The sequence below is a fragment of the Anser cygnoides genome, chromosome 16, assembly GCF_040182565.1.
Source record: "Anser cygnoides isolate HZ-2024a breed goose chromosome 16, Taihu_goose_T2T_genome, whole genome shotgun sequence".
Lineage (NCBI taxonomy): Eukaryota > Metazoa > Chordata > Aves > Anseriformes > Anatidae > Anser > Anser cygnoides.
Window position 1 is genome coordinate 5,201,221 of NC_089888.1, and position 22,463 is coordinate 5,223,683.

At 41.3% G+C, this 22,463-nt stretch overlaps 1 protein-coding gene across 5 annotated transcripts in view; it reads right to left on the bottom strand.

Annotated features, from left to right (window-relative positions):
- GNAS (GNAS complex locus) overlaps positions 1-22,463 on the bottom strand; it is a 151,446-nt gene that overhangs the window by 21,477 nt on the left and 107,506 nt on the right. For all 5 annotated transcript variants that reach the window (XM_048074602.2, XM_066978201.1, XM_066978204.1 and 2 more), the window contains exon 5: positions 19,420-19,517. In XM_048074602.2, the coding sequence (XP_047930559.1) occupies positions 19,420-19,517 (98 nt within the window). The remainder of the gene's footprint in view (positions 1-19,419; positions 19,518-22,463) is intronic.

The window sequence follows — 22,463 nt, forward strand, 5'->3', positions numbered from 1 at the left end:
GATTTTCTGCTGTAAGCTGTTTTTAATTGTAGACTAAGGTGACAGACCAAATCCAAACACAGCAGAAGAAACCAACAACACAGACTGCTTTACTCCAATGCACAGTGGGGGCTGAACACAGAGGGATATTTTAAACTTATTAATTTCTAAAAGCCAAATTAAAAGAATCTGGTACAGTATGGAACAGACCTTCTTGTACAGGTTTGAAAATAGTTCACGCTAACTCGGACTAAGGAAACTGTTTAGGCAAAATCATTTAAGCAAAAATCAATGGGAATAATTTTAAATGATACTACAGAGTGCCTTTACAGAACACAACTTTGTTTGAAAGCCCCCCACTATATTTGAGTTGCTTCCATTTCAGATTTCATTTCTAATATGACAATGACCTATGCAATTTCCAGAAATCTGTCCCCTACTGTAGGCTGCTGTAATTAAGACAGGTGAGCCTAATCGGATATCCTTTCATTGTGTTTCAACAAAGTATTTACATGGAACCTTGTCCTTATGGTCTTTAGCTCCCTCCAGTGCCATCAAATCAGTAGAATTGCATTCAGTTGATAAAGACCATCACATATATAAAATTTTAAAATTGAAAATTTCCAACAAAATTAGTGACATCGGGATTTCTAGCAAACAATATTAACAACAACAAAACAGGATCCTTTGGGGACAAATTTATCTTGCACAAAATACAGTGCTTCAATCTTTTGCATTTTTCATGTAGAAAGCTGAAAATTCAGACAAATGGGACAGCTGTTACTTTATAGTATGAGATGCAGGCACGAGCAATGCTCAGAAGACTGGCTGAAAAGCTGGTCTCCAATGAAGCACTAACGCTACCTAGATCAGGCAATGGGAAAATAGGGTAGACTGAAAAAGGTCTGAAAGGGTAAAAAGCTGGTGGTGTCTGCAACAAGAGCATCATTTCAGCGAAACCCCAGTGCTTTCCTTCCACTGGGACGGTGTTGGTAGAAGCGTACTCTCATTGACTGTGATGGAAAAGGATAGCCAGAAAGTTAACAAACAAACAAAAATATATGTCAAAAAAAACCAAACCAGAGTTGAAATAGGTCTGTGCTGAAGACCACAAAATGCTTTACAAGCATTTTCAATTGGTATTTGCCCCATGTCTTTCAGATGCTAGAAGAATTAATGCACTAAAACCCCACTTGGTTTTCCCATTTGAAGAAATGGAGATACCTGCAAAACCAGACAAATCAAATCAGACAGCCCCTACGTTCTTCTGCTCGTGTTGTTAGTATACTCTGAGCCCTAAGTGCTGCAAATACAAAACCAGGTGCTTCCTCAGCTTCCAAACATCTACAACCAGGCACCACCATTTTTAACAGAGATTTCAGAAAAGGAGCTAGAGGGAGATGATACGATCTTACTCGACAGAAAAGGAATTTTGCTCCCAGGATTGAGTTTCCGCAGGAACCAGGGAAGCAGTTATACTGCAGAGGATGAATATGGGCCCCAGATGAGCCCAGAACAATGGGAGGACAAACGAGCGCTGTTCTGAGGGCAGACTTCGCTGCCTTATTTAAATATACTTGTACAAAGGTCTTCAGAGAAACACTTCGCTGCACTTAACATGCAAGAATACAGTCCAACACTGGAATTTTGCCTACTTAAGCACTATCACAACCGAGAGCTTTTTGCTCTGTATTTTAGGAAGTTAGGTTCTGCTGCAACAATGCAGGAATGTTGACAGTTACCCTGCTCACGGGAAGCTCAAACCTTCCATTTCCCCTGTGCCAGCGCCGCACGTGATGCTCGCTCCAGGCGCTGCTGGCCGGGGCGGCGGGCAGCTCCTTCGCCGAGCTACCTGTCAGTACCTGCTCGGCACTTGCCAGTTGGAGCAATTTGCCCAGCTCACATTTCAGTTTTCACTTTTCTCAGGGCATGCTTTCTTTTTTTTTTTTTTCTCTCGAACTTGGGAAAAACAACTCCAGGCCTCTGTAAAAGGAGGCAGACAAACTGGCATCTAGTATTACAGCATCTGTAAGAGCGCACCTCTCAGCACTGAAGTGAGGGGGAATATAGAGTTACCCTTCTTTCTTCTTGAAACATTCACTTGATCATGAAATTTAATACCAGATGTACTTTAAAAAATTCATTTTAAAACAAACAGTTGATACAGAGCTACCACAGCAATGTTATACGGTTAATTTTGACGACTATACTGTTATTGATCTTCGGCTACTGTGAAAATCATTCCCTGCAAATATCTTTTGCCACAAAATAAAATGAAGTCAAATTTAAGTGCTCGTCTCTCCCTGGTACGCATTACATGCAGGCAGATAAAAGGAGCAAGAAACCAAGCTCGATGCCAAATTCAAAGGCAAACACTGAAGGTGAACACAGTACTTCTGTGGGAAAGCCACTGGCAGGGAGTGACCGCACGTCTGCAGAGGTACAGCCCTCGCCTATTCTCGTATAACTTTAACGCATCAAACAACAAGAACTGCCAGGCATCTTGTTTCATTATTTTGCTCTTTGCTTAAACGTTCAGATTCCTCTTTCACTATGCCTAAAAGGAAAAACGAATACAGACCCTTCACTCATTTAAATGCTGTTTGTGATAACATCAACACATGGCCAAAGACTACGGAATATTTCCCCAAATGGTATTTGCATATTTATCATTTTTAAGCTTCCAATTCCATCGACACCTCACAGAATATCCCCGCTTTAAAAAGGCTCACAAACAGCATTAATTTAGCATGATAAGCCATTTTAGAATCATTTACATAAAATATTGTGGTCCTTCCCCCTCTCTTCCCCACAGACCTGCTAACTTTACTCAGTTTATCCTAAAGCAGAATTTTAATCATTATAAAAATATAAACTCCTATAAATCTCATTTCCCAAAACAAACTAGCTATAAAAAACCTTCAAAATGGTGTTAAAAGCTCTAATCATTAAAATGTCTGTAAAACAGAAAGTAGAATATACTTTCTTTTTGCAAAACCTATTTTAACATTTGCAAACGTTACTTTTAGCATGGACTTTTCTAACCCGCGTGCTTTTAAGAACAAAGCAACAGAGAACACAGAATCAGAGTGTGTGAAGGAAAGGTAAAATCCCTGACAAGGCACAACCGTAGCCTGTTTCCTCTCTTAGCCAGCCAAGAGTGGTGTGTGCTGGTTTCGGCACCGAGAGGTTTCCTATTGTAGCTACTGACTCACGCCCGGGCAGTCAGGTGCTGCAGACACTGGAACAGAGACGGTGCTGGAGTCAGTGTGCAGAGCTGGGGCTGACGGGGGCACGTGTACAAAACCGAGCTGCACAGGAAAAAGGAGGCGAAGGGAAATTTTTGAAGGACTTTTAAAATACCTTCTTCTGCAGCTAACTTAGGGCGATGTTACAATGAGGAAGTGGTAATACAGTTGTTTCACTTACATTTTTTTTTTAAGCTAGTTTTATTGAATCTAGTTAGTTAAATAGAAACATTGTAATTACCTGAACAATTACTAACCATATTCATAGAATGTAAATATTTAAGCATTGTAACTTTAAAAACCATCACTAGGAAATAGATACCTGTCTTGGAACAGAACCTTGTACTGAGACCGTTAAGGCTGAGAAGGTGCTACCGGTGGCAGCTCAGTGACACCTCCGAGCCATGGCTGCAGTCTCAGCACCCTAACTGGCAGCCCTGCTGGGAGATTTTAGAGAGGCCAAGGCCTGAGAAAGGCCTGGGCTCCGAGTTTTATATCTTCCTCTTCTGAAATGGTTCTCTGCACGTCCGGGCAGTGCAGAACCAAAACCCACCCTTCTATCACTGGGGTTGAGAAGAACCACTGCTCTGTGTTACACCAAACAAACCTCTGCTAAATTACTGCCCATCTGTCCAGAAACCCCAATGTAAGCCCCTCTTTTCTCAGGCGATGGGCAGAATAAAGGGGAAAAAAGATTCTAGCCATTATGGTCTTGAGGCAAGTACAAAATGGTGCTGTGAGGTCTACCTGCCTATGTAGGGAGTGTGAAACAAGCGCATCTGAGAGGTGGAAAATAATTTCATCTCAGCGAGCATTAATTCTGAAACTGCGGTGCTGCTGCTGTATGTTGACATCATTAAGTACTTTATTACGCTGGAAAGAAAGTCTCACAAAGCTATGAATAACAACTCATTTTAGCACCACGAGTGGGTGGACTCCCTCCCCAGCCCCTCAGCTCAGGCACGGATGGGCAGCAGGGAACCTGAGGGAAAGGGAAGCCAAAGCGGAGAGCCCAGGGTGTGCACGCAGGTTCCACAGAGCTGCCAGAGGTCAAATCCCACAGCAGGATTAAAGCCCTAAGATCCCAGCAGAGAACACACACACATCTTGACAATCTCTTTGTCTGCAGAGGGCAGTGTCTCATGTTTGCATTTTAAATGGCTGAAATCTTAAACCTAAATTATTTATTAACGGATTAAAAATTTCCTCTTCTACATGAAAGGAACATTTAAACAGTCTCACAGGAAGAAGTGAACAAAAACGGATGCTAAAAACCATGGGCTCAGTTCCTGCAGTGGAGAAGACGAGAAGGGGACTAAGAAGGTATTCCTCTTCCCCAGATGTACTGTTAATTCCCACATCAACATACAAGAACCAGGCTGGGGCTTTGGCCACCCGTATAAAGCTATGCATATTAATCAAGTCTGTTATTTTGTATAAAGAATCCTCTTATAATGTCTTATTGCAAGGCAGCACTAAAGGATGTACAGCACCCTTCAGTGTTGCAGCCTTGGTTCAAATACGTGCCTGAAGCATAGTGATCACCTTACACTCACAGCCTGCAGATTTGGTAATAAATATGCAATTCCAAAGCGTGCTACGAAGCAGAGGCACGCAGCAGCGGTGCTGGAATGATCACAACCCAGCCGGGCTGTGCTGGCTCACCTATTGCTCTGATACCTGTAACTAGACGCTGTGTGATTTAAAGTGCCGAAGACAATTCCAGGATTTCCATTTGTTCTGCACTACTATAATTAGAGCTTCCGGCTCCTGGTTTGCACTAAGAACAGCAGCGAGGACTGCAAGGTGGAAGAGGCTCAGATCAGATGGGTCAGACTGGGAGAAAGTCTGGCGAGAAAGCACAGTAGTTCTGGAGAAAGGTAGGTGTGTTCTTCCATTACCTGCACTGCATCACCTGCTTACATGTGGTCATAATGTTTAGAGACCGCGTATATGTGAAATACAGCTTTTATTGTGCTACAGCATTTTAACTCCACTTCCTCTGCTTAGCAGCAAATTATTAGATTCACCACAAAAAAGGGGGGGGCTAAGTGCAGCAACTGATACATTACACAGTAGCTAATATGCATCTATTAAATACAGTGATTTCCTCTTCTTTCTTCTAAAACTTTCAGCCTAAGAGGTTTTTGCATTATCTTGAACACGCTAGCTGCCCTGTATCGATAGTTATAGCCAAGACTAGTGACAGGTGCAGAGCTTTCAGCATGCCACTTTTCCCTTCCCCTGTGCCACCCATGTTTAGATCATACAGCTTCAGCTTGTAAAACTGCAGTTATCTTCTTTGTATAAATGCACATGCACAGGAAGTCCAAGGAACAGACTGCCAACAAGCAGATGAGAAAATTAAAAAAAGATCTGTGACACTAATCAATCATGCCAGGATTATACAGTGCATCTAAATGTAGCTTTTAAGGGAGCAGAACTGGAGTGCTTCTGCAGACGAGCATATCCTGCATTTTATTAAAAAAAATCCCTACTTTGAATGAACCAACTACCATTGGAGAGACCTATGTTTTATTAACACATCTTGAGATTTTCTGTTTCTTTGTTTAAAGACAACAGAATGAAAAAAAAAAAACACCACCACCAAAAAGCTGATACAATTTACATTTGGGTCACTAACTTTCATGATTATAGCTCCAAATACTAAGCCTTTAAAAAGGAGAAAAACAACCACCCAAAACTCACAGTGCTCTGCAGCAGAGCTTCCTCCTGTTACCTACATTACTTTTCATCAGTGTGAGCTACTGTAAGTTTGGTGGACATATAGTCAAAAAGTATCCCAGTGAATTAAAAAACATTATCAGCTAACACAGTGATAGAAGAATGCAACTTTTCTAATGATTGATTTCCAGGAAGTAAGTATGCAGGGAGAATGCCACACATTTATACCAAAATGTGTATGTCTCTCTCCTACAGTAAATATCCATTTCAGTTTTCTGAATGTCCAGCATTAAACCATTACAAAGCTTTGTGGCACGGATGTTAGGTATAAATGTGAAACAAGTCAGAATTTAAAAGATATACTATTAAAGCAAGGATATTACAACCTGATTTGCTCTTTAATCCATACATGCATGAAAGTAGCATATGCTTGTATAGATTTGGGTAATTAGCGTTCTGTTTCAAAACCCACTGTGTTTTGTACACTATAAACATGGTAATTGTCACTTTATCTCACAATCTACACTGTGATTTCAATTATAACAACAAAGGGACTACTCATGAGAACTGAATGGAGAGGGCAAATCGCACCCCTCATGATAATAGTAACAACCCCATGTTCATTATTGTTTGTTTGTGTTTTTTCGAAAGGTATTTGTTGATTTATTACAAACATCTCTTACAGTCTGATGAAAAAAGAAAATGTACTGGGTGTGGCACAAATCTTTCATTTGTAAGACTTGTCTTGAGGGAAATCAGTTTCATATTCTTTACAGGCACGTGACTTTATCAGAAAACCACAGTGCACAATTTTGGCATAATTAGCAGGACCTTCTTAAATACAGCCAGAAGAAAGCGCCGAGGGAAACAAACACATTTCACATCATTAGGAAAAGTCAGGGCTGGAATGGAGGTACGATGCCGGCCTCTGCACACAACGGCAGAAATCCTACCTATTTTTAGTTCACAATTCCAATAAGAAAACAGCTGGGAGTCTTAATGAAAATAACTTGGTGACAAATTTAATGGACTGAATACTAAAGTTACTATTTTTAAATAAAGTTCCTAATTATCTTTCGAAACAAGAAGCAATTAAGCAGCAGTGGAGCCACGACTCCACAAGAGTCTGGTAAGGCTTGGCTCCAAACAGGTTGAAACTGGGAAACGGCTCAGCCATTTCTGATCCTAAAAACTGGGTGAGGGCCAGGACTGGCTTTTAGGGCATTTTAAAAAATTATTATTATCATTATTTATTTATTTAAAACGAAAACAATTCTGCTCTGACCTGTCCGGTCCTGCCTTACCCTGTTCTTCCCTGCCTGCTCTCCGGTCACCTTAGGAGGAGGCATGCCGCCTCACAGCTTCCCAGTTAGCAACCTGCAGGCACCAGGAGGAGGCTAAGAGAAAAACACAAGCAGAGCTCGTGATGTCTGAAGAGAGCTTGTGGAAATGATAAACGCTCTTTGCTAACGAGATGAGCGGCCCTTAGAGGAGTTCCGCTCTGTGGAACAGAGGTGGACAGTGAGGTTCTCCAGGGGCAATGGCCAAGGGTCAAGGATCTCACCCTATAAAAGCACTCTGACAGAACGCAGAGGAATTCATAACACGAAGCGTATGGATATTTGCAAATTTACTGAGCTATCCATATAAATCACAATAAAGTGAGTTACAATCTGACATGTTCTTCTCCAAAACTCTAAGTAGTTCTTTAAAATGCGATGTTTTAATTACTTGTTCCCTTGATAGAGCACTGTGATAATGCTGAGTATATTACACTTGTAATCTCACAGAAGACGTAGTACTATTTCATGCTTCAAACATGCCACACACCTTAGTTTTAAATCAAACTTTCCATTTAGCAGGATCTTAGAGAGTCCGGAATGCCCATTTGGGAAATATATTGTCTGATCTGCTGAGATGGGAGAAGGGATCTCTAAGTCCGTCCTCTCACCACTTCTACAAAACCATTGCACTGTACCAAGATTGTTGATGACAGTGGCATCAGTCCCATGAAAGACTGAACATCCTTCACTCGTCTGATTTCACTTAATACCTCACACTCTCCAAAATCATCCAAGGGTTTTTCACTGCTATGAGCTCCTATACTGATGTTGAAGAAGGTAAAACCTGTTCTTCCTGGTGCACGTGCTGATGGCAGAGCTAATGAACAGACCAAAATAAAATACCAACCAGCAGACTCAACAGAATAAAGCTCAGTTCTCTGTTGAGACCCAACAATACCAAAGAAAACCAGACACGCTCTTCATGAAGATACCCCAAAAAAATGATCGCCTTGCTGGACATGAGGCTTCACGATGCCCAACTCTTCCGAGCTGCCACTGCTTTTAGAACATCAGAAATAGGTAAAATGCAGCTGAGGTGCCACGGTAGCAAATGTGGCAGACAGGGCATTCCAGCCATGGCCTTCAGCATCTTTGCAAGTATTATCAGCGTTGGCAATGTATTAACAGAAGCAGCAAATTGACACAATTTGCTTGCACATCACTTTTTTTTTTTCAATTTATTTACAAAAACTACCTAGGTTTAAGCAGGTTTTTTGCTGTTTTTTAATTGCAAAGCCCCAAATGTCTCCATACTGATCACACAGCGCTGCCGGGCCACACGAGCGGGGCTGGATGCGGCCCCCAGAAGCCCTCCTTTGCTACACCCTCCTGCATGACCCAAGGCTCCTGCCCTCCCCCAGCTGCAACAGGCTTGCTAAAAATAGCTCTTTGCTAGCTTTTACTCAGGCTGTCGTTTACATAAGGCCCTTTGGGGGCAGGGGAACCTTGCAGAGTATCCACGGAAGCCAGGAGCCTTCGCAGAGAGCTGGCCGGGCGGGTACTGAAAACCTCACCTGCGTAACGGCGTGCTGCAACTTGGCCTTATCTGCAGATATCCTTCTTGGAGACTTAGTGTATCACAATACAAATACAGTTAACACAATTATAGTTAAGTGTAACAACTGATTTTAACGTTTCAGATACAAAAATCGATGTATAATGTATTACAGAGCAATCCATTCAAAAGCACGGTTCCAAATCACAAGACCTATCAATGAGATCCTGCCTACAAAATGTTCTTAATCACGCTTAAAATCAGTTAACGTTTTGAGTTCATTTAGGACTAAGTCACATGCTGTAAGAAATACTTCCTAAGATTAAAAAATCCTGATTTTATTTGCGCTACAGGGAGTGCAATATGCAGCATTACAATAAATAACATCCTGTGATACATTACATTCAGCTTCAGTTTGCTAAATTCGTTCACCTAATATGAGATAATCTATTTTCTTATTTCCAGCCTGCCTCCCCTGCATTTAGGACTTTATGGCCATGTTCTCTGCATGCAAGCACATGGTCTCAATAAACTTTGGAGCCTGCTGGTAAATTTCTACCAAATGCAATGCAGACATCTTTGTCAGGGGTCTCGCAAAGACAATAAATTCATCAACACCTGTGAATGCAGGCAAGCACCCAGACAAAAGAAATTTAAATTAAAATCCCCGGTGAAGGAATGGCTTCAGTGTATTATCGAGCCCCAGAGTTCACAGAAGAGGAAAGGAAAGTGGTGAACGGGCAAGTCAGCAACAGGGAGTGCTCCCTTGCTGGGGCCACAGGGATGTATTTGCTGTGTTTCAGCCCAGGGAATAATTGAGAATCGAACCTGGTGCTTTCACGTTGTACCGGTGAACATACTGGCCTTATTTCATCCTCGTAGCAGAAATTTTCTATTGTTGCCTCCTATCTTTTGGAACTGTTATTTTTAATTCCTTTTTTTTTTTTCCTCAGAGCAAGTCTTTAATGAGGTCCTACAACATCAGTTTAGCTCTCAGCTTGATAAAAGTATTCTCCTAATTGTCATCTTCTAATCTTGAAGTGTTCCTTTTTCTGCAGCAACACAGCAGGAGCGATAAGTGCTCCCACAGAAACACCCAGCCCACGCTCCCAAAGCCGTGGCGCTTGCTGGCGGCGCGCAGCACAAATGGCAGACGCCGAGGCCAGCAGCCACCCGCACACGGCGGCGGGCGAACTGCGAAACCCTGACGATGCCGGCACAGCTGCATCCCGGCGGTGCCTGCATCCCGACGGTGCCTGCCCGCAGGAGCCGTGCTGTCGGCGTGGGCCAGGAGCTTCTCACCGAAGCCCCACGGGCTGCATGCCACCCAGGTAAGGCGGCAGCGGTGCACGGACCCCGCGCTCCTGCTCGCCTCCTCCCGCACTTATCCACAGCGTGCTTGGCGCCTGCGGATTTCCCCCCGCAGGATCCCCAGCGAAGGCGGCTCCAGCCCCTCTGGCAGCCTTCTCCTCGCTGCTTCTGCAGCAGATCGAGTTGCCTGAGCGAACCACGGCCCAAACCGAGCCGCGGTCGGGGCCTTTTCGGTCTGCACAAAGGCCGGTAGCAAAAGCGTGGGACAAAAGGGTGACTGAAATTACTTCTGAGGAACTAACAGTGTGATTTTAGTGCTCGGTTTGATGATTCTCAGGACTTGACTGCTACGCCTTTTTGCCACCCCAGTAATCCAACCCCCCTGTACAATTCTCCACAGTCTGATGCTAGCAGTTCAAGATGTTGTTTGCTCTGTTTTTCAATACAGTAATTAAAATTTTACTAAAACTGAGCACATTTTTACAATTAAAGGTTAAAACTTCAGGAGATAGACAAATGTAATGTGCCCTGAGTGCACGACCACTTTACAGAGTTCATATAAATGCAACTCCCCCTCTAATTACCACTGCTTATCATCAGTAATTAATTCTAGCCCCCGACCTGTGTCTCTCCACGACACACAGGCGATTTGAGATTACTGTGGATGCAATGCCCTGCCAGTGCGCCACCATTTTACTGGATCAAATTTACTTAAGGCATGTGCAATTTTTGGAGAACCGAGATTGGAGAAGTTTCACCTGTGGCAAATAGAGATATTTTACGGTCAATTCAATACATACAAAACTTTGCCACACTTCCCTTGCCAGAACAAGGCTGTTCTGTGTCTAGTGAAAATAAAATTAAAAAACAAAAGCAGCAGAGTAACACCACGCATGAGATCCACGTATAGGGAAGCCAAGCTGAAGAAACCCACGCCCTCACAGCTCTGCCAGTTGCCTGACTTTGTGCATGTGAGGAACCTGCAACAAACCCACCCAGTGGGTGCTTAGTGTCTGTCAGCTTTCCCCTAGCAGCTGGGTACGGTGTCGACTGAGATCACCTCAGGCCACGCACGCACAGCATCGCTTAAAGGGTGAGCAGCTTTTGGACAGGACACCACTGAATCCATGCAATCACCAGCGTTTGAACCCAGCTGTTAATGGAATTAACTCACGGGCTGAAACACCACTTACTTCAGGGGAGCTCCTGTAAGGATGGATCTAAGCTACTGAATTTGTCTCAATCTTTACTATTATGAAACAAAATTGAACTGGTGCAGTAATGCTATGTTACAAGCCATGTTTAATGATCTTGCATAACAATGCAACATACTGATTTCATGAATAAATTGTATCGTGTCGAGTCTATACTAACACAGATTAACCACTCTAAATGGGTTGCATATTTAGTCAGGACTTTGAATGCATAAATCAAGTTTTGTTTGACAAGAGTTCAAGAAGCGTTTGGACAACGCTCTCAGAGATGATCTGATTTTTTTTTTTTTGGTGGTGGGGGGGGGGGTTGGTCCTTTGGGGACCCAGCAGTTGGACTCAATGATCCTTGTGGGTCCCTTCCAACTCAGATATTCTGTGATTCTACGGTATCGGTCACTTTAATTAAGTGCAAAAGGACTTATGAAGCCTTAGAACTTAACAAATAATCACCAACTGTACACATCTCCCTGAGCAACTGATCTGACCCCATCCCCCAAAAAGCCTATGAATTAATGACCATATGAAAGGGATTTCAAAGTCCACCTTGATTAAAAAGTCAGAAACCTCACTTTTCAAGATGGGAGCTTTTAAACTATTTTGCACAACTAACCCCAAATAAATTTAGCTTCACGCATACACAGGTATACGAATCATATACTAACAAGGTGCTTGCTGTTATACAGTTAACCGTATTTCACTAATTCTCATTTTATTACAAACTTATGCCTATCAACCAGAGAACAATACAATATTCACAAGATCTCTTCCACAAGCCTTAGCGGACAATAGATTCATTTTTCTACATATTTCTATCATATTCTCTCACACACTATTCACGTCAAAACAAAAACTTTGAGGATGGGAGAAGGGAAGGAATGGGAAGCCTGTTGCCATTAAAATGCAGAAATCCTTACAAGTTCAGCTAACAGAAGGTTTTGGCTTGTATTCCATCTCCTGTTGGTTGCATTTTGACTCTTCCCCTTCATCCGCAAAAAAATGCACTGCATTTGGTTTTGTACGCTTGCAGAGGACAGGGCCACAGGAACAAAACAGAAGCATGGACAGGTATCAGACACACACTGCCTAAAAAGTTCAGGTACTACTGAACCAAACCAATGAAAGCAATTACAAAAACATGCATCTGATGTTTGCTTTCAAAAAGCTCAAGATAATTTTACTTTCTTTGCTTGAACTTTGCTTTCTACTTACGATCACAGAGAAAGCCTACTATTTTACTGACAATTTTTGTAAAATACAATGTTAAAAGCCATGCCAAAGTTTTAGAAATACGCTAGGGCAAATGCGTGCCTAATCTGAGTAAATACTGTTACTAAAACACAGAAACAGCTGTTGTATGAGCAAATGCTCCATTTGCATGTGAAAGCAAATGCAGCACACAGTGGAAATGGAAGTTCATTTCTCAAAAATCAGGCATCTACGAACACTTGCAGGATGGTTTATCCTCAACTCCTGCAGGCACGAGCAAATGATACACTTAAAATAGAAGGCAAAGCACCACTATCTGGCTGCAGGACTGGGTCAGGAAAGAGTTCCGGCCCAGCCTTCGCATGCCGGTCTCCGACCAGGCTTTCCCTGCCCTCAGCTGAAGGCTAATCCCTAAAATTTACAACAAGATGTGGAAAGGAAGTTGCATCTGCAGCAAAACGCCAGAAAGGAACTGACACTTTAACAGATGTGTGGAACAATGGACAAATAAATGTGGCAAATGAATGAACGTGATGGGTGCGGGGGGTAAAAGTGGTGGAGTGAAAGTGGAGACAGCAATCAGATTCCCCAAGCAGAGTTAAACCCTTTCAGAACAATTCAGAACGATGTGGTGGTCTTCACACACACCTCAGATGCCTGTGGTTTAGCTTCTTAAACTGGACATGAGGAAAAATTTCTTTATTGTGAGGGTGGTCAACCACTGAACCAGGCTCCACAGTGGTTGATGCCCCATGTCCGTCAGTGTGCAAGGCATTTGGACAATGCCCTCGTTTAACTTTTGGTTAGCCCTGAACAAGTCAGGCAGTTGGACTAGATTGTCTTTGAAGGTCCCTTCCAGCTGAACTATTCTACTCTATTCTACTCACATTTCGGACTTGTAAAGGTCTTTCTGCCATTATGGCTCACTAACTTTAACATTTTCATCTGAGTGCTCCTAATTCTGAAAACTCAAGCAAGCTACTCCAGGACACCTTTTGTTTTATCTTGCTTCATACTGTGATGTAATTTATTTTAGAGACAGAGAAGTTTATCCGGGGTTGAGTGTAGGTTGAAATTATGAATTTATGATTAGCTGTGACAACAGTGGGAACATGTGTTGGATTCATAATCCATTTATTGGCTAAATTTAGGTAATCTGGTTTTCACAGGACTTGCCAGCAGGCACATCCCTGCTATCAACAGGCAGCAAGAAAGGGCAGACACTTGGAGTAGTTAGGAATAATTCAGGCTACTTATATATTTGGACTCATTTTGTTGGTCCTGACTTCAGTGAAGTCATGCAAGCACAGGAGTTACTGTGCTTCCTGTTGTCTACAGCAACCTCTTTCTGCACCTAATGCCCCCATGGACTGGGGAGAAAATATAACCTGGGGTTTATTTACTTTTACCTGAAATTTAGCTTTGTTTAGAACATAAACCTCTGGTACTTCAGGATGAAGAAGAATAGGGACAAGGCCCTAATTCAATGATCTCTAAGTGCTCTGGAACAAAAGCAAGGTGGTTTTATGATTAAGACCAAGAATAAGAAATGAGGTGATCTGGGCCTGGTCCTTGGCTTGCCAAAGAATTTGCACAGCAGTAGGCAAGCTCATCAGCTTTAGATCAGCAAAAGGAGACATGAATATTGGTCTTCCGCACAGGAATGTTTAACAATATAATTGCTAATGCCCATAAGAAGCTCGTGTATGCCAGGAATATAGGCTGGGGAAATTCCTGCCCTGTCGAATGCCAGTACTCAGCACAGCTCACAGACCTTGAGGATACAAGAGGAACTGCTCTGCCAGAATTGCACTGATTAGAAAGAAAGTAAAAAGAAAAAAAAAAGTAAGAAATAACATGAATAAGAAACTAGCCCAAGAGTACTACTGATAAATCAGCTGCTATTTAAAAAAGGTGAGACTTTCAGCAAATGCAGTTTACTGTACATTCTCTGAAAGTAACTTCATCACAAAGTGAAATCAACATGGAAGAAAATCATTAAGTACTCGGACTGGGGCTCTTAATTGCTCTTACAACTCAGCAAACCCAGAAGTGAAACACACCGTAAATCTTAATAAAAATATACAGAATTTACAACCCCTAACACATCAGATATTAAGAAAACAGCACGTCCACATTTGCTGATCCTTTAGCAGCTCTGCACAGCAGTCAGCTAATAGCTGCACTCTCCCCCTTTCTTTGATAAGTATTTTAAAAACAAACATCTTCAAAAATACTTCTCATAAAGCCCTTCTGGAGCAGCCTGGCACAGTTTCAAGCTATCAGAGTGGCTCTGCTGGTGCTGAAGTTGGAGAAATCCAACTCACTGCACCTACACCACAACCTCCCTGGGCTTTCTCCTTCCCCGAAATGGCAGGCAGCGAGAGAAAACACGGCAAGGCTTTCAAGCAGGAAATAGCGTGAGAATAGGCTCCCTCATGCTACTTCCAGCCCTTCCTGATAGCGGAGGGTGTGAAATGGGTTGCAAATACTGTCTCTCACATTATTTCCTTTTCCACCCCAGCCAAAACCAGGAAGCGTCAGCTGGGAGATATGCAGAGAAAGCAGAGCATAAAATGAAGCGAAAATCATACTGGTGGCCAAGGAACTGAGCTGAGCCAAGGCTAGATAAAGTAAAAATTCAAGTTTTTGTGGGCACTTCCTAATAGTAACAAGACTAGAAAAAAACAATGGGAGGCTCAAGTACCCGGGCTTTGCTTTTGATTTGCTACAAAGCTGATCCAGAGGCTACTGACATCAACTTGGACTTACAGGACTGTGCTTGCATCCTCCAAGCCTTCGTGCCACCAATAACCCATTTGCATGAAAGAGATCCTACTTATTCCAACTCCTCTGCAGTGTATTTGTGAAGAACAGAGATCCCCAAACGAAAACCAAGGTAGAAGTATTAGCAGCATCAATGCTTCACAGAGATCATGTGTGTTTATACTTGACAGGACGCATAGATTTGACATGCAGGATTTGGCACATCACAGTGGAAACGACTCCTAGGTTCCCAATATTAAGTAGTATATTCTGAATAAAACGAAATCCTGCACCTTCAGGAAAGAAATATGAAGGATGGTAAATCACTCATCGCCATTTGGGATTTTCTATATTCTAGACACTTCTGCATTCTTCTGTTTATTATTAGCCAAAAGGAGTATCACATGGCCGCTCCAGTTAAAACATTCATTCTCTTCTATATACATCCCCAAAATATGCGAGAGCAATCAAATCTGGTCTCCTCTCAGATACTGCCCCCTCCTCACAGCTAAAAAATATTCTCCACAGGGAGAAACTAGTGACAACCTCCCAGACCATGCTGTTCTAGAAGCAGAATTGAAACTAATTACTTCATAAATGGAGCTAAGAAAGGGAAACAGCCTCCTTTCCTTTCTCTCTGGACTGTGAAATATGCACTGGCAGGAAGTACAGTAAAGCTCACGATGAGCAGAAGCAGCTACCCTTCAAAACGAACAGGGCTCCTCTGCAGTGACGCTTTCATTCAGTCAGTAAGCTTGAGGAGGAAGGGCAGGATACCAGCAGGGCTCCCCAACAGATGAGGTTACTGGCTCGGCCTCCCAGCTTCACACCTCCAAAGCTCACAAGTGCAATTAAATGAAAAGCCCGAAGCTGGTACCTGGGGCTTTTCGTCAGGTCTTCTGCTCTGAGCCATAGCGGCCAGGAGCTCGAGGGAGCAGTGACAGAAGCTCACAGACAGGGTTAACGGGAACTTCTGCTGGGGAGGCACCGAAAAACTTCAGCAAGTCAGCACGAAGAACTGCAGCGTTTAAAGGTACTTCTCAGGAACAGGTGACAAATACCACTGCTAGACTGTTAGTACCTACGTTAGTGTTACGTAGATAGAACACGTTTGGATGAGAATTATCTTCGCTCCCACTCTCCTAGGAAGGACAAGTAGCCCAAAGTGGCATTTTTCCTGTGTTCATCCATGAGAATTGTTGACAAACCAACTTGTTTGCTTCTTTCCTCAGCACAAGCTCTGCAAGAGTTTAAGTCTCCATTTCCTCAGTATCTTTCTTTTCAAGATGCTTCAACGTCCTGAAGCTACGCCATAGGTTAACAAGTCCCTAGCTCTGGAAGGACCTGATGTTGGACTGAGTTTCCACATGGAGAGCCAGCTCCTATCCATGAAAAGCAGAACTGTAAAAGCAGCAGCATCAAGCACGAAGGAACGGGGCAAATCCTCACACCTCTCCCCAGCACTCGGTACCTGACTACCACACCGTTAACAAAGATGGAAGTGAGAGGAACGAAGGGACTTGGGCCATTTCCCAAAAGCTGCCAGACGGGACGCGGGTGCTGCAGCCTGGCCAAACAGCTGCCACGCGAGGGAACACCACCAGCCCTGCCACGGCTCTTCCCTGCCGACGGATGACAGAAACCAGCCCCTAAACTCTTACATAGCCCTGAAGAAGCTTTGCATATATTTCATTCCAGTTTGGCAGAAACAGAAATGAATCTCATTTTGATATTAACATTCCTGAAAGCCAACCAAAGCCCTGTGCAATATACACTCTTTACTATCCCAAAAGGGATAAAATTAATTTGTATGTTTGGAACAAACTATTTGCAGTGCACTTTGCAAAGCTTCCTATATATAACCATAGAACTCACAAGAGTAATTTTTTTTAAATGTAGAATGTTAAATGACTCCATAGCAAGACAAGCTTTACGCTAAGCAACCCACACTTCAAAAAAAAAAGAATAAAAAAATTAAAAACAGCAATAAAAAGAAACACTTCAGAATTTTAAAGCACTTCTCCAAACTAAGACTCCATTAATACTTAACAATTTATTCAACTTTTAATAACAAGACAGGATTTTTTTTGAAGCTGAACTAGTCTTGAAAGAGAAAAGACATTTTTCTGCTTTCCATTTTGAGTAAGCTTTTCTCGTTTTAAACGTGGATCTTCAAAAGCGGAAAATGTTTAGGACCCTGGACTCTTCTCTGAAAGAGCTGACATCTCCAACACTTCAGTGTGCTCAACTTTCTTTTTTAATTCCTATTAGCTCTAATGAGAGCAGCTTGCATGTTCAAATTAAAAATCTTTACTTGAAAACCTCAGCAGCGTTTTGTATTCTGCCTCTGCTGCATTTTTTTAGAACGTACTCACTGGGTTAATTTTGAAGTATCAATCATGTCAGATTTCCACGCAAACATTTTGCCATTAAAAAACTCTTAATTTGCATATTCTGCTATTAAAAACAATACCAGGGCATGATCAAAAATGCCAGAATGGACAAGAACTGCCAGTACTAACAGTTAGAAAGGTTCTTCCATAAGGAAACTGCCACACACTTTACAACCAAATTGAACATACATAAGAATCATGATCTATTTTTAGAAGGAGACAGCCATGGTATCTTAGAAAAAAAATCAGTAATTTGTCAGCAATGTATAAGGTTTATTTTTGGTTCCACAGCCCATGATGTAAAATTCAGTGTTCCACTAGATGGAGCAGGATGGTAAAACCATCATAAAGGCCATTCCTCTTGCTGACCCATGAAAAAGTCAGTGTCCAGCAATCAGGGAGGATAGCAATTTTAGCTTTCTTCTGTACAATCACGGCAGAAAAAAAATTTCATCCTCTTCCAAAAAAAGAGCAACACACAAAAGAAAACATAGTGCCCAGCAATACTTGTGCCTTCCAGTGATAGAAAATGACTATTAACAAGCACTAGACAGAAACACTAACAGATAACCAAACACCATCAGAAACAAAACTATTTTTAACAATTTCTATCAGCTTTATGCTATAAAGACAAAATTTAGTGGACAATTGACAGAAAACATTTTTATTTTTTTTTGTAGCAACTGGACTTGCAAAAAGATCCATGCCGAATGATCAAACATTAGTCACTTAATGGAAGACATCGCTACACATCAAACACTAGAAACAATGGCAAAACTTCAAAGAGCCTTCAAGAGACCTGGAGCTGTGCAAGTCATAGTAAAATCATCTGCCTGGTCTCTTTTCAAACAGAGCTAATTGCTGATTTACCTTTAAGTCTATCTAAACAAACAACAACAACAAAAAGAACCTTACAAATTTTATTTCATCAAACGTTCTTTAAGAGACTCAGCAGTAGGCAGACAAACCACAGTCCTCCATTATGTGAAATGAGAAGCTTGCACTTCCTTGACCATTAAAACTTACTTCGGCTTCTCCAGAAGAAACAGAGTGTAAACTAATAAAGAGCAGTTTTAACCATTAACATTCCAAATTTAAGTCCTGCAATTCTTGAGCCTACATTAATGAAAATACCAATTGTCACAATTACCACAAATACCTCGCAAAAAAAAAACACAGAACCATACCTTATTGCGATATGTGATAAATAACTGCAAACATGCAGCAGTCTCTCTCATGACAATACTAATTATCACAGCGGTATAAATAGCAGAGGGGAATGAATCATTCTCTGATATGTGCAGAAGGTACACAAGCAGAAATCTTGGTGACTGATCACAGGCTGCTGCCTGAGATTGTTGCTGCCATCTCTGTTTTCAGACAAATAAACTGCACTAAACCCAAAAGCTGCAAACACGGGCACGTTTCACACCATCATACTTTCCAACTTATTAAAACTTGCTCAGTATCTGAAGCTGACTGTCATTTAGAAAGGAACTGGTGTAAGAGGAAGAAGCGGGAAATTTGCTGTCAGCCGAAGGTGTCTGCCTGTACTAGGACCACCTGAAAGTATCAGTGAGGTTTTCAATACCAATATTATTGTCTAACTGAACGCCAGCTTCCCTAGCTCTCCCTAATCGCTGTTAATCAGCCATTCACTCCATAGTGCACCCTCTTCTTTTCCAAGGTATGGAAGACTAAGCATCAGGACTATCCAAAACACTGTTACTAACATCCAATATCACTGTCAGTATGCAGCAGAACAGAAACGATACTTACTACTGTGCACAGTCAATCAGCTGATATTCATTAGACCTCTCATAGCAGGCTTTCACACCTTCGTCTTGCCAAAGCGTTTTTGTATGTTCATAAAATTCCTGAAAGAATAAAAAAAATACTATCAGCAAAAAAAGGATTCTATACTAAGAAGCAGCAAACAGTAACATACCGTTAGCACTGTAACAAATGGTAAATGGAAGCAATTTAACAAAAAACATTAAATATCCTTGTAGAAGCTGTGTATGAGTTCTGTTCTGTTGGCTTTCTTAGTGTCTTGACTTTGTAACACTTTAAAACACTTGAAGAATTGCTTCTTGATCATCTGGCCCCAGTTCAACTGTATTTGGAAGTCCTGGAAGAAGGGCTAACTTTTTCATTAATGACAGTTCTGTAGGCATTTTTAGTGATCAATACTATTTGGTAACACCTGCTCTTTAGCTCACGGATATTATGTTTGTCTGTCAACATTTTTTTTCTTCATCGAAACACTATTTCTCGGTAATTCTTCCATAAAAGCAGCAAATTATGAATAGGTTTTACGTAATTTTCCATTTTCCAAGTTAGTGGGGATTTCTGGGGACTATACAGACACCTTTATCTTAGTGCTTATATCAACGGATTTGTTCTTTTGCAGTGTAACAGCATATTGAGCTTCAGAAAAAATACACTGATGCAAAACTAGATCATGTTTTGATGGTGTTAACCTTAAAATTATAAACCAAGATATGAAAGCAGCCAGAAGTGCAATGCCTTAGTTTTGCTGAACCTGTAACGTAAGTACAAAACACAACCAGAAGTCCCTCCTTCTTTGCATATAAAAGATGCCCTTTAACTCTAATGGGGGTGTGTATTATAATTAATTATATTTCTGGCTATCAAAGAACTTTGAATAGACCTAGAAAGAACAACAGCATCTTTGTAACTTAAATACACACACCACTGTATGCATTACTTTTATCAATGACCATGGACTTTTCCTGGGTATATCTCAGAGCTTTTCAAATGTTTGGGACTAAACGCTTTAATTTTGATTTTGAATGGGCTCTGTTCCCCTATTTCAAATCAGCTTTTCTGCACCCAGGAGAGCACACAACCTTTAAAGTAGTTGCTGTATACATTCTGCTGCCCCCACCCTTGCCCCTTTTCTTAGGGGTGTGTTACAGAAAAAGGATATATTATTTTAAATAACCATTTTACTACTTCAAGGTCCCTCCATTAACTCAGCTTTGGAATCATTCCCTCTCGGGATATCGGTGTCTTACATTCTTTTACTATCAGCGCAGTACAAAGAAAGAAGTCCTCCTTTCCTATCAGGATATTAACTACTACCTTAACCGTATCTCAGCAGTAGATGCTTTGAAGGGCATCTTCAAGACAAGTAATGGCATCTTAAAAGTAAATTCAGTGCTGCAGATTTTGAAGCCAACCACAATTTTGGCAGGTAGAAGATGCATACATGATTGTGTGATCACACAGTTGTGAATACCAATGATGGAAACAACCAATCAAATAATAAATTTGATCTTGTTTTCATTGCTATTGAATGCACACACATGCACACACACACACAAAGAACAGTCAATGCACACTACTCATCTAAAAAAAATCTTTATGGTAAATTTTTCTTCCTACTTCTTTTAAAGACAATACACACTTTATACATTATATTAGATGTATCTTTATGGTTTGTTCCCTGCTTTTATGAGTTGTTCATGAGCAAAAAGAAAACCTGAATTTCTTTCATATGTAGATAAGTTTTTACATGATTTCAACTATCAACAGATTGTACAAATATTTATTGTTAAAGGAAGATAAATTGCAATATTAATTCCTGTCCTCAGTTCTCTTTCTCCCACTACTGAAATGTTCATTGGACGCTTTCATTTTGAAGGTTTCCTATTTTTTGGCAGTTGGGGGGACTGGCAAGTACGTTCAATCTTCAACTGTATCACAGCACAGAGACAAAAATATCTTTCCTAAGTAAAAAATGAGCAGGAAGAGAAAGTCAGGAAGAGAGAGGGTATTATCTGGAATCTCACCATATTTGAATCACAACTATTTTGGGGTGGCTTCATTTATTTATTTTTAAAACTAACAGCAAAAAACTAATACAGAACCTCTCATGACTCATTTAACTTATTACTACAAAGTTGGGAAGTTGTCTTAATTGAAAAATTGAATTGGCAATTGTATTTTGTTGTTGTTGTTGTTGAAACAGCAGCTGATTCAGATGGACATAAACCATCTAAATTTCCAGCTTATCAAGATAACTTACACCAGACCTCAGACAGTTAATTGAACTATTTGGCAGACATATGTTTCTAAAATAGATATCTACTTCAAACTGGGGTCAGCATCTGCCAAGCCAATTATCTCCAAATATACCCCAAAACACTCCCTTCATCCTGCATTACAGTCAGTAAACAAATAACTAGGCAAAGATAAGTTCATAAAAAAATGTAATAAAGCATAATAATTCTTCATCAGCTACAAATGTATATTGAAAGTGAAAGGACACACTGTGTTAATGAAACAAGATCATGGCACAGTAAAACTCTCTTGGCAGTAGAAAGAAGACGAACTTCATGTTTCAAAAAATCTTTTTGCATCCCCTTTCCCTTCCACTACAGTTCTCCCTCCTCTTGGGCTTTTGTCCATGTCTTCTAACATATCTGACTTTGGCTTCCTCAATGAGCCCATGTGAAATTCACTAATACACAGGCAGAGGTGTAATTAAGTGCCTGGAATGCTCACATTTTACTACATACTACTTATTTAGTTGATAATTTCCTGGATTGTTCAGTATGATAATCTGAGACACGGGAGTATCCCAATGTTCTCCTCATTCAGAGACCTCTCATTAGAAAGTTTCTTCTTGAGCTTGGATGCCTACTCATTCTGCAGTCATTTGCTGATAGGCTTCTCCTGTGCCTCTTCTCCAGCATTGTTCTTACATATTATTTAAAAATAGCCATAATCAGTTTGTCCTCCCACATTAAACCCAATCCTCCTCACTTTCCAATAGCCCCTCTTGAATTTTGCTG